General features: G+C 44.0%; 1 protein-coding gene across 2 annotated transcripts in view; it reads right to left on the bottom strand.

Moving 5' to 3' along the window:
• Window positions 1-242: 242 nt before the first annotated feature.
• The window catches only part of Shisa9 (shisa family member 9), a 288,337-nt gene continuing 268,875 nt past the window's right edge, over window positions 243-19,704 (bottom strand). The window contains exons 5-6 of one of the 2 annotated variants that reach the window (XM_021209826.2): window positions 18,255-18,302; window positions 243-3,762 (exon numbers count right to left, since the gene is read on the bottom strand). In XM_021209826.2, the coding sequence (XP_021065485.1) occupies window positions 3,383-3,762; window positions 18,255-18,302 (428 nt within the window). In that variant the 3' untranslated portion in view covers window positions 243-3,382. The remainder of the gene's footprint in view (window positions 3,763-18,254; window positions 18,303-19,704) is intronic. The other variant, XM_021209827.2, reaches the window with a different exon arrangement.

The following is a 19,704-nucleotide window of genomic DNA, read 5'->3' as shown; positions in this document are numbered from 1 at the left end:
TGATGATAAAGAGACCCAGAAATGTAAGGACCCAGTTAATTTTGACATGTGCATACTTACCAAAAAGACTGAACAATAGGTCTGGAAATCTTGTATAAGTTGCCGACAACTAGGAGCTTCCATTCCCAGAGAGGATTTGTTCTGTGAGCCTGGAAGAATAGTGCTGAGCAGTTACATTAGGTTCCCACAGGAAGCTCACAGCAGCCTCAGGGCCTCCAGAAGCATGAGAAGACACACTGAGCATCACATATAATCAGTTTATTGCCAGGTAAGAAATTCATATTAATATAGTGAATACATATGTTTACAAATAAACATTCTTAGAAAACAAACAAATGTTTTTTTTTTCTTCATTGTAGGAAGTGTTATTGTATCATAAACTCTGCAGTGTGACAACTGTTAACACAGGTTTACTTGCAGAACATACGGTTACTAAAATATTTGCACATAAAATATGCTCCATTTACACACACACACACACAAAAAAAAAAACCTGGGGGAGGTTAGATGGGAATTCCAGGCAGAGCCCAAGGCGGATGGAGGCTGAGACTCCAGGAAGGTACGGGAAGCCATGATCTGGTCCCATAGAGTTAGAAATTGGGGATCACATGGAAGGAGAAGAAAAGTTTTATAATCTTACTCTTTCTCTTCAATTGTTGTATAGGTCATGTTCTCTTTCAATATCTTAAGGTTTATCTACCTTCCCAAGAGGAAGGCAAATAATAAACAGATATTCTCTACTGATTGTCACTCCTCAGTTCATCTCCCAAAGTCAAAGAGGAAGCAACGAGGCAAGCACTGTGCGAGCTGTCTATGACCGCATTACCTGGGAAGTGTATGCGACATGCTAGTGGCCAGACTGTGTCTTGGAAGTCAAAATTACAATTGCAGACTGAGGAGCCAGGTCTACTTGAATGAAGTCATCTTCAAAAAGAAGGATGAGTAAGAAATAGACTAATATAGACTAATGATCAAGAAAGTCTTTTAAGTTAGAGTTAGATGAAGGGCAAGTGAGGGGAGTGGAGAGAAGAAAATGAGCTAGAAGGAAGGAAAAGACCGCAGAACTTGACCTGAAACGAACATCTCGGGTAAGTACTTCTTGAAGTAGGGCTGTATGCCACTAGTGCATGCAAATTGTATGTCATGGAGGTAGCATATGGATACAGGGCACGATCTAACACCAACTTTAAAGAGGGAGGTTTTTTTTTTTTTTTTTTTTTTTTTCATCTGCTTTCCCCTTCACTGGATTACTCCAAGGACAAACTCTCTATTGTGTACCAGTATCTTTAACCAGACTATGGTCTTTTTGAGAAACAAGAGAGCAGGCTAGACCGTCACTAGAGTTTTGTCTTTGAGGCTAATATGTTTCCCATAATGTTTATTGTCTGTTCATGGCAATGGATGCTAGTGTTGTATATGTGATAAATACAAGATGCTTCCCTTTTAAAATAACATGGCTTAAAAGCAAATGCATTCAGATACCAATACTGTGATGATAATCCCTGGATGCTGATGTGTGGCGAGGACATAACTAACTCATGTCAAAGAGAGAGATGTGCAAGCCAGTAGCTCATACTCCCCTATGGAGAGTGCAGGGCTGTCAACATTTACTCTGACCACTGAACTCTGTGTTGACCTCTGCACCTCTTCTTTTTGAGAATCTTATAAAGTTTGAACTTTGCAGAATTTCTTCTGTAAATAAGAACAGAGTACTGTTTTTTAAAAAAAAAACTGAAAAGGCTTTCCTTAGGTCAGATTCCCCATGCTTCAGATGGGAGATAGCCCTAGAAAGATCAAAGATATTGCCAGATTCTCTCTACTTGCTTGGAACATGGAAACGATCTGGTATGCTGATGCTGTGATGCCAGAGAGCATCACATGGAATGCTCCAATTCTATTTCACTAGATTTTTACACCAAAGAAGCTGTGAGTTTTTAGAAGATTCCTGTTAATTAGCTCAGAGTTTCGGGGGATAGTTGCAGACTTTTCTTTCTAAACAAAACTCTCTTGCCTCTCCATGCACCTGTCTGCCCTTCCACTAAACAAAAGACCTTCAGGAGGACCTTCCTTGTTGGGATCCAACGGCTGTTGGCTGAAGGAACCAATCTTTAAAGCAACTTTGGGAGAGTCCGGGTAAGAAAGGATAGCATGAAGGTGCCCCTGGAGGTAATCTGGTGGGAGGGTGGGAACTGGGGTATTCTTAGGTACCACTGACATTGTAGCAGCTCCTTCAAAGGGTGTTAATTGTCTGGGCTCACCTACAAAGGAAAGACAGAACATCACTACTGCAGGAGAAACAGGAGGCAGGAAGGTTAAAGGAACAGAGGATGCACTTGGGAAACGAGACCATCACTTGAACAACAGCAACACACTGAAGGCACCACCCACACTTATGACATTTTTCACTCCAAAGCAGTTGAAGTTTGGCAGCAGTGGCAGCGGAATGCTGAAGGGGAAAGAGTGGTGGGGACAGACAGTTGATAGAGGACAGTTTTTGTCTTTGTTCCAGTTCTTGGAGATGACCCGGGAAGTGAAGGCTCCTTGGTGCCTACCTGCTGTTAACTCTCCAACGGCAGGTTCTCTAAGTCCCGGGCAAAATTAATATTTTGTATGTTCATTTAATGTGTCACTTTAGAAGTTCTTTATTATTCTCTGGATCCCTTGGCCATCATAAAAGCCCATCACTGCCAACATCATGGTCTTTCAGGGAGTTCTTTAGAATGTTCTTCCCTTTCCTATCATTGACCAAGGGTTTAGAGAAGACTTACTTTGTGAGTCTTCTTACTTTTTTGCTTTCAGCTTCAATGGTATGCAATGTTCCATCAGTGTGACATTCAGGGTCCATTACTGCCTCACACTTCTCACTATTCTGTGTTTGCATCACTTCTTGGGACTAGGGAATGCTTGTGACACGAGCAAATTCCTTCCCAAGCACTCTGGCACACTCCTCTTTGTGTGCCCACCCTTTTCCTTCTACCAGGAAAGACAGAACAGGGGGGACCCAATGCGCTCCATGGGCAGTTTGTCTAAATTGTGCTACTTATCTACCTGTTATAATGGATTTCAGTTTTCTGTTGGGGGAAAAGGAAACGAGCCCCCCACAATTTGGGCCTGAAGCTGAAAGTTTCCCCCTCTATATTGCTGAATGTCCACGCTTCGGTCTCGCTCAGCTGCCTGTGGGAGCATAGTAGGCATGACCCAGGCAAAGCATGACTCCGTATGAGTAGGTCTGTGGTTGGTTCCTGTAGAACAAACGGAGTGTGTGTGTCTGCTGAGGGGTTGGGGGTAGGGGAGTACAGGACCAGGAAGGTGTAAGTGGGATGATATTTTTTTGCCTCTCTCGGTTGAGTGTGGTCTCCAGGGTGCTCCCTGAAGTAAAAGCTCAGACAGTCACTTCTGTTTTGCTGTTAGTGATGAAATATGGCTGTGTGGGTGGGAAGTGCTGGGTGCGAGTCCCCAAGGGGTCACAAGAGCCCGACTCAGCTATGCCAAGCTTGCCCTTGTTGCCATAAGCCTGCCGCCGGAGAGACTGGTCACTGGGGTCCCAGGTCTTAAAGTTGGCAGTAGAGTTGTAGGCCAGGGGATGCGGGGGCATCTTGTTGGTGCGAGACTTCTGTCCATTCTGCTGTGCAGGTCCGTGCTCCGGGCTGAAAGCGCGAGGCTCATCTTCCACTCTTACAGGGTGCAAAGGGAGGTTTCCCTTGGCAGCCAGCTCTGCCAGGTGCCTTCTTTTGGCATAGAAGTCATCATTGACCTTGTCAGCTGCACAGTGGGATGTGTTGATGGAGAAGAAGAGAAAAGAGAGAGTTAGGGATTTAGGCAGGCCAATTAGAGAATACTGAAGAAAAAAAAATATGACAACCCAGACAGGACACAATCCACCTGGAACAAGACAGAGGCAACTGGGGCACCATGGCCTCCTCACAGTTCAGAGCAGAACAAGAACAAGATATTTAAAGGTACCCCCAATTAAACATACCTAGACCACCCCAACTAAACACTTCTCCCACCAAAGCTCCACACCACTTGCCGCTAACATTGGATTTTCTAACATCCAAATGTTGTTTCTTCATTACTAAAATGATAATCCTCTCTAGAAAAAGCCCTCTACCACTCAAGACCGGCAGTATCAGCTGATGGATGGATCCTCATTTAGCCTCCCCCAGCTTTTGTGTGTATGTGTTAGAGGAAACACATGAAAGCAGATATCAGCTTCAGATGTCTTTCTCAATTACTCTCTGTCTTGTTTTTTTGAGGCAGGATCTCTCACTTTCACCAGAACTCATAGGTTCTGCCAGCCTGCCAGCCATGGAACCCCAGTGATTCTCCTATCTGTTTCCCCAGCACTGAAGTATGGGGTTATGCTCTATACCTGACCTTGTATGCGATTTCTAGGGTGCACACTCGCGTTCCTGTGCTTGTCTGTAGAACACTTCACCAACTGAGTCCTTTCCCTACCCCTCTCCTGGATTTTTACTGGTTTAAGTGATTGCTTCTATTTTCATTTTAAGCATTAGGTAGTATCATGCTCAAATACTAGCTCTGCCACCAGCTACCTGAGTAACTTTGGCTGCCTTGCTTAAGTTCCTCCACCACCCACTTCGCTTCTGGGTAAGGAAAGTACTCAAAACAAAACAAAACAAAACAAAACAAAAAGTCTATTCCATGGAGTTGTACCAAAAGCTAAGTGGTCTGATGTGTAGTGAATCCTCTGTGCTTCTATCTGAGCCACCATTGTTATCGAAACAGCTCTAACTCCTCCTGCAATGGAATATGGAGTTTCTCCTGACTTGCCATAAGTAACTAACAACAACAGCTTAATAACTACAAAATATTTCACCAACCTGCAAATTTTACTGACCTCTTATTTATGAAAAGTTAAGCTACGCTAATGTTCTGTTTTTATAAATAAAGCTGAAATGACAATGTTTTTACTCAAATCTTTTGAATTAAGATTAATTCTAAAACATATTTTCTTAATCTGCACCAGAATTAGCAAACAGTGGTCTCCTGTTGTTATAAACAATGCTTTGTCGAAATCAAAGCTATGCCCGTTCTTTTACCTATTGCCCACAACTGTGGTATAATTGAGTTACTGTGGCAGACGAACCCTAGCTAAAGAACTGAAGTATCTACTGCTCAGCCCTTTGAGAAACTGTTGGGAGGTCTCTGATCTGGACTACCCAAGGTAGAAAGATTTTTACAAAGAGCGTAGCACTGTTAAAGCTCTTGATTTTGCTGGCTATCAAGATTTGAAGCAGTTTCCACTGTTTGACCACACCCTCACTTTCATTAAGTGATCCCCTCCTTTCTCCTTCATTTTCTCTTTTTCATTTATTTTTTGAGAATGTCTTAAGTGAGTACTATTTTCACAACATTTCCATTCTTCCCTCTCTCTCTCTCCAATTCCCCCATATCCCCTTCTACCCTGCAAATCGCCCCTTCAGTTACTATTGGTATACACACACAAACCCAATCTGACAAGTTCTCTTAGTGTTGCACTGGAACTGACCACTTTGGACTGAATGGATAACCTTTGGGGGGGGGCTGAGAAGACCATTTCTCCCTTTCCCAAGAGCCATTAATTATCTATCTTCACCTAGAGGTGGGCCTTATCTATTTTTCTTTATTCATATCTTTATTTATCCGATAATCTGATGATTTCCCCTTTATCATTTCCTCTTATTTTATCTCCTTTAATTTTCATTCCTAAGATTGTTTGTTATTTTAGATTTATTTCTTAACAATATAGTTTTGAAATGGCATCTCACTAGTAGTCAGAAGTACCTGTTCATTTACCATACTGCTAACTGCATTACAGGTGTGTGAGATGACAAAAATTCAGTAACTACAGTTCTGGTTCTTTTATCATGTGATTTTTTTTTTCCTCTACAGATGTAGGAAGGATGGGGATTATGACTTCTGTACATGGCTTCTGCTGTGCAAATTAGGGAACCATCAAATTCAAGCACATGAAATGACCCAACTAAGGTTACCCACAGCTAGTACCAAAATCCTGGTAATAAAAACAGCCACATTGGATTGAGGCGCCAAGTACTCCCAGACCAGCTCTGAACATGCTTAATCAGGATCCCTGAGAGGCAAGCCTAGGCACCATTTGTCTTTAAGTCCAAGCAATCAATCCTAATCATCAGATGGGTTTGCGAACCGCAGGAGCATCCATGCCCTCGACCACAGTGGCACACACAGTATCTATAGGAAATTGAAGGGCAATGGCTTCCCAACTCACAATAGTATCCTCAAGTACCTCCCACCTGAGAGGCTTCTCCTTTCTGGGCACTCTCAGTGGCAGGACCCCTTCTCAGAGGTTCCTGTCATTGTTTCCATGCTACAGCTGTAGAGCGCAGAGGAACACATCTGGTTAAGAGGATGATGGAGAATTACCTTTTCCACTTATCTCCCAGACATCTCTTACTGAAAAAAATCTCACTTACCCTCATGATGTACCTGGTCATGACCTAGCAGGATCATTTCATACTCCAACTTCTCAGACCTTAGACTAAGCCCAAGGTCTGCTCGGAACACGGTTCAAAGGCTCCCATTTTAACAAGCAGAGAAAACTAATTATGAATGAGTTGGTGCCTTCTCAGAAACTCCTAATGAGAAGCATGCATGGGAGCATTGGACTCTTGGGTTGTCAGGGAATATGGGTGGGTTCTCACAGTTTCCTCCATTCCCAACACGAATTGATCTCTTGTTGAACCTGGTATTGGAAGCACCTTGGGAAGTGAAGCTCAAAAAGTGTATAGACTCTGAAATCAGATAGACTATGGAAATGCCACTTAACACCACATACCTGTTTCCTTAGGATGAAATGAGGATAATATTAAAAACAGTCAGATTTATTATGAAGAATAAAGCACATGAGATAAAGATGCTACAGAACGATAATCCCTATAGCCCTGATCAATACATATCTATTACCTACATTTTGCCTTACTGAAGTAGCACAGAATTGCCATCAATATATATATTTATTGAGTACTTATTGTGTACTAGGCAACTTGTGGTCATGAAGTAGGCATCCATTAAAGTAGGCATGTGCCCTTTACTTTGCTCTTCTTGCCATGTTGGTTGAGTACCCAGTTACTCCATGAGGGAATATACAGGAAATTAAGTGTCAAGGCAGGCTTCCATGGAAAAAAATGTTCTTAAAGCAGGCATACAAAGGTGATGAGTGGCCAGATGAGGGAATCGTCACACCGTCCTCGGAAGCTCCTGCCATCAGGAGACAAAGTTGACTTCTGCACCCCTTAAATTGGGTCTGCTTTGTTGCTTGCTTTGACTGGATAGTAGCTGCTGCTCCAAGAAACTGCTCCAGAACCCCATTCCGTGGGAAGCCCAGCTTCTTGACCTCAGAGGATGAGAAACCCACAGGCCTACCACTCACATTCCACACCGCCCACAGCCATCCAGTGACCAGATAGCTAATGAGAGGATCATCCTGGAGCATCATCGATAGTCAGCCTGGGTAAGTGCTACCTAGAGCATACCATCAAACCTGAAGGAGGTTCAGAAGCAGGACCCCAAGAAATGGTGGCGATGCTGAGCCACCAAGTGTTAGAACCGTCTGTAGTGTAGCACTTGATAATTGATATACAGAAGCATTTCACAAAACCCTGTGGTGGGATGACGGAGTATGGTTGCTTTGGGAAATTGAAACATCCAGGTGGCACAGAGAGGAAAGCAAAATCACACCACTGTCATCCAATGCCCCACAGGCAAAACTGTCTCATCCGTGCCTCCTGATGTGTCTAACCAAATTCCTCCATGGGACTCTGGGGTGTCTTAGAGAACTGAAGTACAAACATAGCTTTAGTACCCAGGGATAGAGCAGACACCAGAGAGGATGTTTTTACAATGATTTTAGCCACCCGTCACCTGGTAGTGCAGTTTTCATGAATATCCTCCACCCTCACCCCCCTACACACACACATACACGCAGTATTTCTGGTTTCTTCTTGCTGGAGCGAGATGGGCACTGCTTACCTGGCCACTACAGACAGTGTGGTCCCTGTTTTAATATATCACAAAGCACCCAGTGAAGGAAATAACAGATTCACTGAGCAGTCTCGTAAGCTCCATTAGCGAATGCATTAACCTAATCAGCCCCACCACCTCATGGGCAGATGGCTGAGAAGCCAACCAAGAAAACAGATGTTGTGGCCACTCAGCAACACTAGAACTCTCTGGTTTTAATTTTCTCTTTACTTGAAAAAGAAGGCAGGGATAAAGAAAAAGGTGCTTTTCTTCCAATGAGCCTAATTACTTTGAAGAAGCCAGGGCAGTAAAATAAAATGGTACCTTCCTCCATCTGTCTCTTTCTTAATTAGCAGAGGACACTTACGCAGGTGCAAGGTGGGCTAGAGCTCTGCATCTGTGGAAACAGTGTCACCACACTAACCAGCTTCCAAGACAAGCTGCACATCTGAGGGCTCAGCGGGTGGCCCCCCCACCTACCTCCTTTCTATAAACCAAAGGAATCCCCAGGAGGGCTTCTTACAACTTGCTTTCACCTGGTGATATTCATGAGCCTCTCCAGTAGTGAGTTTCACCTGGGCAACAATGTTCCACAACCAGCTTTCACCATGCCTTGTGTATCTCTGCCTTTGGTTCAGTGGTATGATAAAATATAATGACTAATCTTGGCATCTCATGTGAACACAGGGTTGGAGATTGGTTCTAATGCTTTGATTTAATAGGGAATCTGTATGTCCAAACTAAAAGTCCTTGTCTCCAATTGATTTTTGGTCGATCAATAAAGATGCCAATAAAGATGGCTGGGCATGGGGTGGGACCCTTAGAATTGTGCAGGCGAGGACTCAGAGAGGAACAGGAGTGAACTGCCATGACTCAGGGTAGAAGGATGGGATGCAGGAGCCCCAGGAGATAAAGCCAACCAGCCATGTGAGATTTGGGGTAAGTGGCCACTGGCCACTTCCCTGACTGGGCCTAGGGTAGCAGTGGAAGATTTAGGCGTGCCCAGCCTTTGAGGTAGACAAGGCATTTTAAAAATAAGGTAATGTGTGTGTGTGTGTGTGTGTGTGTGTGTGTCTTTCATTCACGGATCCAAAGAGAGCTCCTAGGCAGGTGTGCAACATGCTGGGAGCAGAAAGCAATGTACCAAAACTCTCTGCTACAACACAGGATCTGCTTTCTTTACAGAAGTCCCCCCCCCGAAGTTTGCACAACTTGACCCTTGATCTTTGTGCACACTCCTCTATTCCATACTGATGGAGGAGCCATCGCAGGACGCATCTTCTTCCAAGGCTGCTGCAACAAGGTACTACAAACTGACTTTAGACAACAGAGATGAAATTTGTGGTTACCATGGTGTCAGAACCATGCTTTCTCGAAAAGCTCTGCCCTTTCTACTTTCTGTTGGTTGCTGGCAATTGGTTACTGGCATCCATTGTCTCATAGCTTCTGACCATACATCATTCTCTCTCTCTCTCTCTCTCTCTCTCTCTCTCTCTCTCTCTCTCTCTCTCTGTGTGTGTGTGTGTGTGTGTGTGTGTGTGTTTTCAGGTGTATCTCTTCTTGTATAGCCTCAGTTCATATATTAGATTCCCACATTAATCCACCGGGTTCTTATTTTAATCCGGTTACATTTATAACGTCCTTATTTGTACATGTGCTCAGAGCCTGAGCTTAGTAGACATGATCAGAGGGCACCATCTACCCAGGATACATGGATTCTTTTCTATACTTGAACACAGAAGTGCATCACTAAATTACTAGCTTGAACTTGAACACTCTTCATTTTTTGCCCCTCTAACCAAAACCTATTTCCTCCGAACAGCCCTCCCGCTAGCCCAAGAGAAATATTTTTCTCTAATGCCCCCGCAATATGCCATCATTCATATTGCTATATGAACTTATCTTTCTTAGCATTTTCTTTTCCCTTTGGCTAGAAAATAAGGTAGACCAGTATCTGTCTTCATTGCTATTCCTCAAACACCAAGCCCAGTGCCTTGGGCACAGCTGGGGGTGTAATGTTGTATTTGATGAAGAAAGGAAACTGTCGATGAAAAGCCGGACTGGTGTTATTCTCTAATACATTAGAGATGGGCAGGCTGTTTCATTACCTGGTCATCCAGTCCATAACACAAAAGACTGAGGGGCCTGTTCTTACCAGAGATTGAAGGACTAGAGCTTCAATTAAGCATTTATGTCTCAGACTAATGAGGTAAGGTTCATGTGTCTGCCTGAAAGTCTGCAGAGGCTTGGGCATTCCTTAGCAGGCATGTTTCAGGGAAGGTAGAATAGGGTTAAATGGAGACAGGAGGAATTAAGCGGATAAGATCTAGTAGATTGCTGAGTGTTGATATAGTCTACCTCCTCACTGCCCAGATCCGTGGTACTGAGTGATAGCTTGCCTTTATGCCTTTACTGTGTGTGGTTCTCCTTCACACACCTTTTTGCCTTCTTTCCTCTTATTTACCCAGTGTCTCAGTTGAATTCTTTTTTGTCAGCTTGACACAAGCTAGAGTTACGTAGGAAGAGAAACCTCGATTGAGAAACAGCCTCCCTCAGATGGTCTGTAGGGAAATCTGTAGGGACTGTCTTAATAATGGTTAATATGAGAGGGCCCAGGCCACCATGAGTGGTCCTGGGCTGTATTAAAAGTAGGCGGAGCAAGCAGTGAGGAGCAAGCAAGTAAGCAGCACTCCTCCGTGGCTTCTCTTCCATTATCAGCAACCACTTCCCAAGGCAAGGAAGAGTCAACCTGTAGTTTCTCAATCCCACATGAAGCTCCTGGAAGCCAAAGCAGAGCTGCAGCAGGGGGTTCAGGGACATTGAAATGAAATAGGAATTTGCATCCCTCCCTCCTTCCTGGCTACCTTAATGTGAACCGCTTAGTTTTGTTTCTCTCTCCCTGCCATGATGGACTGAAACTATGAATTCAGGTATTTTCTCATAGTGGTAAAAATCCTAACCAGTTGATGGCACCACTGAGAGACGGGGGGGGGGGGGGGCGGACCTTTAGAAAGTAGAATTAGAGCCCTCCCACCCACCAGGATTCAAGCAGTGTTGCTCCACCGCATTCCCCCTCTCCAGACAGTCAGCCTTCGCACAGGTTCAAAGCAACAGGGCCAAGATGCCCTGAACATACAACTCAAAAATAAACCTTTTCTTCCCCTTAAGTTGTTCCCTGAGGTGTTTTGTCACAGTGAGGGAAAGCTGAGTAACGTTGCTCTATGGACCAACCAGCTCTGGCTATGCAAATCATGGTAACACAGCAGAAAGCCAGAGCTGCAAGTGGAGCCTGGGTCCCTGATGAACACTAGAGCCAAGTGCTGCCCCACCCACCCGGGGCAACAATGTGGCAGAAGAAATACACATCTTTCACCAAGGCCACTGTATTTGTAGAGCTTTTCCGTAATGTTAGGCAATATTTACTTTAGCTTCTATAGAAATGATTTCTGGGTCTCTGCCTTTTTTTTTTCTTCCCCCTTCACAAGCTAAATGAAAAAGTAAAAGGCAGACAGTTCAGGTTTTTCACTGCATCCTCTAGCCTTTGAAATGCATGCTGTAAAGCTATCCAGGTTCCCCAAGGCTGTCTCAGCAGGCAGGAATAAGAAAGACTGAGAAGAGCTGATCTGTCTGAGGGCTGCTAAGCAGGGCCACAGAGGAGAGAAGAAGACATATCTTTATGGCAAATTAGTCCCATTTACTTGGTTCCAAGCCTGGAAAGGAGAGGGGATTGCATTAAGTCAGGCCCTAATGACTCTTAAGGTATCTTGTTTTTCATCACGGGGAACACCATATCTTTCCTGCAGCAAGCCTCTCTGAGACAGGAAAAGAACAAAAACAAAAGCAGAAAATGCCATCTGGAGACTGGTCTTCTTCTGTCTTGAAGACCCTGGAACTGTCTGGCTTGGGCTTTGCATCAAAGCTCTCCAGACGGTACCATGAGCTGCTTTATTGTAGCTGAGGGTCTTCTGACACGATGGGCCCTTTGGCTCTTCTTCCCTTAAGCTGTCTGGCTGAGCAGTCTCCATTTTCAGCAAGGTTGCTACACAAAGGTGTCTGGGGCTCTGCTCTAGCCAGAGCTAACCAAAAAGCTTCGGATGCAATCCAGCCCGGCATGAACTGTACCTGTCCACTGCCTTCCCGTGTGTCTGGAATTGCTGCTACACATACATAGTTCTCAGAAACGCCATGGCACGGTTTGCCTTCTGGTCTACCTCCATGCTGCTGAACTGTACAGGTGTGAGTTGACTGAAGCGACTAAGGAGGAAGGGTATTTTATCCTACACCCTGCACTCACTGCCTGCCACTTCTTGTCTTCCAGGATGATCTTAAAGTCCATAATGGTGAGATTTGGAGTGACTTTTCTCCATTCTCCATGTGATTTTGAAACTCCTCTGGGGTGAGGGTGAGGGGTGGGGTGGGGGAGTTCTTATTTTCTTTTCTACCTCTGGGCTCTGAGTTCATCCCCGTGACTAACAACATTCACAGACAGGACAAAGATGAAGGTTGGGAGGGTGTTTGCTGGGTTTGGTTGCTTCCCAGTGCATTCATGACTAGAATGGGTCTCAGCCTGCTCATTCCAGAAAAAAAAAAAAAGCCTACAGAGCCAATGTCTAGCTAGTCACCCCTGTTTGTGGGTAAACTCAGCTTATATCAAAAGAACCTCCCACCTCACATAAATCACCAGTACAAAGAGTTCCTCCTCTAAACAGTCTCTGAGCCCAGTGATTCCTGAGCTGTAAGGTCTGAGCTCCTTTGTTACTTGCTGTGACATGATGAGAGACACTAGGTAGAAGAAACAGCTAATCTTTCCTCACTCCCAAGAGGAGCCCTTGGTTTCCAGGAGAAGTGGTCCTTGCTTTTCTCTTTCTCAGTCTGTTTCTGTTTCACACTCATTTTAAGAACAGGACAGGCTTGCCCTGGAATTTGCTGCTCTTTCAACAACAATTATGCTGAGTGTCTACTCCATGTTGTGAGCATCAATGCAAGAAGGCTCTGCAATGTATGGGTCTGGCTGCCTTATGCTCAGAGCGACACACTTCTTAACTGCAAAACTGTATTGCAATCTTGATGTAATGGCGTTTTAGGAAGGCCAGAGAGCTCTCTGCACAGACTCATTTCATGGCCAGTCGGTTCTCAGGCGGGTTCATCAGAGCTCTGCAGCTGCCTGTGCTTTCGGAGTAGCTGAATGGAGGATCGGGTGGGATCTGATTTTTATTTCAAAAACAAAATCAGTTTTCATCGCCTGCATTCCTCCTTCTCTTCTGTATCCTACTGCTTGCCACCAAATCAATAACCAGAATCAGGAAGTTGCAAAGACCAGAATTTCAGAAAGTAATGTCTTAAGGCTGCCTGTGGGTGGGAGTGCCACCAGCATGGACTGTAGGCTGTGTGTGCACCAATGAGGATGTGACCAAATCAAAGGTATGCTTTTGTCCTCTGCCCCCTATAGCGCCCTTGGAAGAACAATTCACCCCAAGAGACATTTGTTCTCTTCCTTCTTTTGTCTATTCCTTCCTTATTCATTTCTATGTTTTCATTAAGAGAGTGTCTCACTGTGTAGCTCAGGCTAGCCCAACACTCAGGATCCTTCTCCCTCAGCCTCCAGAGTGCTGAGATCATACGTGTGCAGTACACATGGTATAGCTATTGTCTTAGGAGACAGAAATGACTAGGAATTTTTTAGTACCTACAATGGGCTAGATAATTTTTAGCCTTTCAATTTCATAATCACATTCAAAGCATCTTAAAGAAATGAGACAGACAAGGGACCATTGTTCTTTCTGTGTGTGGTGGGAAAAGGAATTAAGACCCAGAGATACTGGGCATCTTGGTTGTCAAGTCACTCTTTTGTGTCCCCTAAGTTGTAGTGTAGGAAATGATGTGTAAGAATGTCCCCTAACCAATGTTCTTCCAACTGTGTTGTAGTTTTAACTGCCACAAGTAATATACTTTTTAGCAAACATCAAAAACACATGTGTTGGTTGCCTAGGAGAAGCACAGCTAAGGGGGCTATTTTGTTTTCTTCAGCTAATGAAAATGATCTAAAATTGACTGTAGTAATAGTTGCATCTCTGAGAATATGTAGTAAAAGTTGTTGGATTATGAGTGGAGGTGCATCATGGGAAGAATGAGGGCCTATGAAAATTGGTGCTCTAGGATGGCTGTTATATATTTGTGTTTGCATTTAGGGTTTGGTATTAGGCAAAGTGGGATAAACTATAGCATGCATAAGAATATTCGAATGGTAGGTATATTAAAGGAAGAATGTGCTGGGACCTCCCCCAGCACATATACTTATAGGCCCAGGTCCTTGGGGGTGAGTGGACCCACTACTTACATTTGCAACTGACAACTCCAGTGATTCAGAATGAGGCTCTGGGTTTCAGCCTTAATCCTGCTGAGATGAAATTTTCTTCAGCAACCCCATGTTATCTTAAGAGGAAGAGGGATGGTATCCCAGTGTTCTTACCTGTGTACTACCTTTTGAAAGGCTCCTTTACTGTTACTAAGAATTCTCTCTGAAGATCTGAGTGCCTCTGGAGCACTGGGCATTTTTTATGTGTTCTCTGAACCTATTGTACACCAAGCCCTGTGCTGACTCCTACTCACATGGCCTCATACAGTTACTCTCACCAACCCCATGCAGAATGGCTACTCTGATTGCCTCCAGGTTAGCAATGGAAGAAACAGGAGTTCAGAGCACATGAGTGGCTTGAGTAAGAACATAAAGGCAAACAATGAAGCAGTCAAAACAAGTGAGCAACGGCAGCTTCCTTCAAATCAAGCACTCCAGTGCAGCCCTGGAAGATCCACATCCACTGTAGAGAACAGTTTCCCAAAAGCTGGCTTCAACTTGATTGCAAGATCGAGGCAATATCTTCCTTTTGTGGTCTTTCTACAAATGCAGCTGGAATTCCCAGGGTTCAGTGTGAGTGGTCCAACATCTGTGACTGGTTCGGGTGATGTCCATGTGTTGAGATTTGGTCTGTTGCTATGTATCATAATGCTACAGAAGGTTTAGGCCTACAAGTGAATACTCACATTCACCAGCTTTTGTTGCTTAAACCTTGTTTCTTAATTTAAATAAAAAAATGGCTGCAGCCAATTACAGGAGGAATTAGGGGCAGGCAGGTTTTTTAGTTACCTGGTTGAGCAGGGTGGAAAGAGGAAAATAAGCAGAGAAGGAAGAGGAAAGAGAAGAAGGCACCATGAAAGATACCTGAGCTAATGCAAGGCCATGAAAGGTGATGGACCGTGAACACATGGCCAGGAGAAACAACAGGTATTTGGGGTACACACTGGGGAGGGAGCTAGCCCAGCAGTTAAAAAAAATAGAATAGGGGTTACCCCCAGTAATTTTCAAAGTCAAATAAAGTAACCATAGTCCGAGTCTCATTTATTTTTAAGCTAGTCAGCCATAAGCTTTAATTGGTTATACTACATCTATGGAAAGCAATAGACACTGAAAGATGAATGTGATGCCTGCCCCTTCCCTGTGTCATTTCCTGTCCTAGCAGGCAGGCATGATTCTCTTCTAAGGTGAATCAAAGGAGCACAGGTGGCAGGAGAAGGTACACATCTGTAGGGACTTTGTCATCATGTGTCTATAGGACTTTGTCACCCCGGTTACACTTTCTTACCCAAGCTCCCTGTGTTCTAAAGGTGGGCTCCCAACAGCTTCCAAACAACTGGCTGTTAAGATGTCAACTGCTCTGCTTTAAAATAAAAAGATCTCATGTTAAAGGTGTTTGGGAAATAATGAGTTAAAGTTTAACAGCTTTTCATTGGCGCAAAATAAAATTCTCCAGGGCCTCAGGTTTTTTTCCTCACTCGATGATAATAATAGCAAAATAATGCCAGTAATCACCTGTAGACATTTACCACTTTCTATTTGCCAGGGCTATGACATGTGTTTAAAGCATTATTCCATTTCCGTAGCCATCTAGGAAGTATCTGGTGGGATTATCTCCATTTTGTAGGTCAGAAAGTCAGGGTTTAGAGTTTATAGCCATGCTACTTGAATGTACCTGATGAGTCTCATTTCAGAAGCAAAGCAGGGTCATGTCTGGTAAGTACCAGGATAGAAGAAAATACAGACTAAGGAGTTGAATGTCTGGCCGAAGGCACCAAGAATAGCAAGTTAAGGGTAGAACTGGGACTCAGGTGTGTCTGAGTCTAAGCTCAACATACTCAGCTCGTTTCTTCCTTATAAGAAGGTGGCCTGACTGTGTAAACCTCCAGCCTTATTTCATGCTTCCTCTATAAGCTGAATGGATGACATTTGAGAAAGACCCGTGACCTCAAAGGAATTTGGCCTTGGCCTTCTTTTTCTCCTCCCCATAAGAGACAAAATAAATGAAGGTGCACTTAGCAGAACAGATTGGGGAGGGGCTCTAGTTTGAGCAGGAAACAGCTTTCCCACCTTTCCTTTTGACATGACCTGAAATATTAGCCATCAGACGACAGGAGGTTGACAAGAGCCAGGGTGCAGACTGCTTCTCCAGGGCTGTCACAAAACCCTAATAGCTTTGTTTTCACAGGGAGTTGGGTATGTCTCTCAAATTAGTTAGATCTGTCATGTTCCAAATTGTTTGCATTTCTAAAAATGGGATTTGACATGTGGACAATTATTATCTAATGAAAGACCCAAAAATCTGTCTCTCTCAAGTCGACAACCTGGTAGTCAGGCAATTCTTATTAAACACAAACCTGTTTCCCAGTGTGGAACTATTGTGTCCACACCTTCAACCCAAATTGTTTTTGAGCTCTGGAGCCTTTGTCTGATTTCTTCTTCATCTCTTTCTGAAGCCTTGGGAAGATGCTCAGGATATTAGTCCCCCAGCAAGATGTCCCTCTGGCAGTGTGGGGAAATACCCAGAGCAGCAGAACAGCAGCCCAGCATTTATCAGCAATTCAACTCCTACAGCTCCATCCAAGGCTGAGTCAATCAGGAGCTCCTGAGCAACGGAGTGTTCACATGCCTCTCATGATAAAAACAAAAACAAAAACAAACATCTGCCTGGTGGTCCTTATTCCCACCATAGCTACTTGCTCATATCTCCTGCAGCTTCCCCATTATCCCTCCACTCTGATCTCTTCCCTTTATCCAGTGATCACCACCTGCCTTCAAGAACATCCTAGTTGATGTCCCCAGCTCCAATCCAACTTTCTGTAGTCTAGTTCCTATTGAACAGTCACAATGATCTTTGAAGAAGGCAAAAGTGATACCCAGGTCCTTGTCTGGAATTTGAATTGTTCATCTCCTACTCTTATTCGGTTTAAGGTCTTTAAAGAGCTCTACCTTCATCTCCTTGAGTCAGCTGCTTCTTTCCTATTCTGGGATCCAGCTATGTAGAAGGAATGAAGAACAAAGAGAGCAATGCTCATGGTTGGTTCTAAAAACAGCTTTTTCCATCCTCCACCCTTCTGGGAAACAAGTTATCTATTAGCATCAGAAGGACATACTCTCAAATTACAGTTCTACCATTAGTGACTGAATTCCTTTGGGTGAGTGTAACTCTTCCTCACTTGGACATGCATGACCTCGTTCTGAATGGGTATGACAATCTTCAGCAAAGTATTTGGAGAATTAAGCAACACAGGAAGTGTGAAGGGCTTACTCTGGCACATAGTAGGGAATTAATACATTAATTATATTTAATAACTTGACCTAGTCACCCAACTAGTTCATTCAAAAGCTCAACTCAAAAATTTCCTTAGTCCCACTGATCACTCTGCTAGAAAAATTGAAAAAAACAGTTCTGTTCCCTAAAGTCTAATTCCTCAGACATACAGTCAACAACGTGGCTGTGCTTAGAAGAACCAAATACATCCCGTGCAGCACTATGATTCTTCCAGAATTAATTTGTCCTGTGACTTGTTTTGGCCACTCTGCTTTTGTAGTTCTCTTTGGGGAATTTGCTTTTCCTGGGACATTTCTGATAGAAGTGTTTCCTTAAAGCAACTAAGAATGGGAGGCAAGCAAAGGAGTAACACAATGTCCAGAAACAGCCCTAAGCATGGACACTGCACCCAAGTGCATGCACATATGCACACACACACACACACACACACACACACACACACTACAAGACACACCTTAGCACTGGAGAGTGCACAGACTTATAGGTACCGGTCAGAGTAGACACACATATGACTGGATCACATACAAACATTGGGACTCTGTCCCTTTGTTATATAATGTTGAGTTTGACAACACCTGGACAAAAGAGCCAGAAAAAGGAATACGGTACCTTTGGGTGACTTAAGCGTTGCCACTGCCCAGTCACCATCAGCATTTCCTAAAAAATAACAATTGAGAGATGCTGATCTGGTTGCCAGGAAACCCATGTTTGTGGTACCCTCATACCCAGGTTGTGCTTGCTGCCTCAGCTGCAGCCTCCAAGGAATCTGGCCTCAGGGGACCCAGGGAACAAGGAGAGGAGTGAGTGTGGCCTTGCACTAAGTATGCACCTGTTTTGACAAGACCTAACAGCATATCAAGAGAAGTACCCTAATCATGCCAAGGCTACAGCAGTAGAGTAAGGATCATCAAACTGAAGTCTGGCTATAAATTTCAATTCACTACAAAAGATAAGACATTTGGCTTACAGAGGTTGGTTTTACAATTATGTACACAAGGTGTCTAGAGATGGAATTTGCTTCCCATTTGCTACAGACATTCTTCTGAAAGAGGATACATCATTGTAACAGGAGATTGGAGCATGCTCACCTACCCGTAGTTTTAAAAGCTCCATTGGGTACAACTAGCCTTACCACAGTGCCTAACTGTGAAAGATATTGTTGAAAGTGAGTGGATTCACCCTTCTCCAAAGCCACTCTTTCCTAAGTAGGGAAAGCCTACCCCCAAAAGCTACAATGACCATACTTGTTAGCTGAGAATTCTGAATGACTAATACATTGCTTTACAGAATAGCTATGTGACTGGAATTTGAGTTATAAAAAGAGGTATTCCAAATCTAATCACCTTCCAGATGTATCCAGTAGCCCTTTGGGAGAGTAGTCTCATATTATTAACAGTCTCGAGTAACTTCTCATTAAATAAACAAATATGAGAAAAGTTCAGAGTGCACCCCACTCCTTCATTACTGGTGTTCTCTAAAACTAAGTTTAAAGTTTAAAGAACAACCTCTGCCTATGAACGCTTTCTCCAATTGGCTGGAGGCCTGATCAATCAGTGAGTGCTACTAGCTCTTCTGTTCTTTCCTAGGAACCCACTTGGGCAGACTGGGTTGGAACACGATTTCCAGAGACCTACCAGTAGAGAGGAGATTTGGAGAACAGCCTGTGACCGGAATAATTATAGAGCACAGATCTGGCCATTTAAACATTTCCGGTTGGCTTCCCAGGCATGCCAAGGGACTTTGAAATTACCGTGTGCCCCCTGGGGATCTGAGTTCTACACCCTTATCACTCAAACAGAGAGGTGCTCAGCATGACAGGACAGGAATTTAGAGCTCAGCAGGTCCTGCCTGCAGTGCTTGGCCATGTTCTCTCCCTATCACTTGGAGTCATCTCTAGATAGTCCTAGGGCCCCAGATCTTCCTTTGCCCATGGACAACAGCAGACCAATCCCCAAGTCACAGACTCCAGAAGAGTCATCCTTCCCTGAATGAAATTTCTCAGTTTGCCTTACAGGCAGGATCCAGTCTTTGTCACCTTTGTCCTAGCTTTCAAGTCAGG

Source organism: Mus pahari, chromosome 12 (assembly GCF_900095145.1).
Source record: "Mus pahari chromosome 12, PAHARI_EIJ_v1.1, whole genome shotgun sequence".
In the NCBI taxonomy this organism is placed as follows: domain Eukaryota; kingdom Metazoa; phylum Chordata; class Mammalia; order Rodentia; family Muridae; genus Mus; species Mus pahari.
Note: the sequence above shows the minus strand (reverse complement) of the source record. Positions and strands in the feature narration are given on the sequence as shown.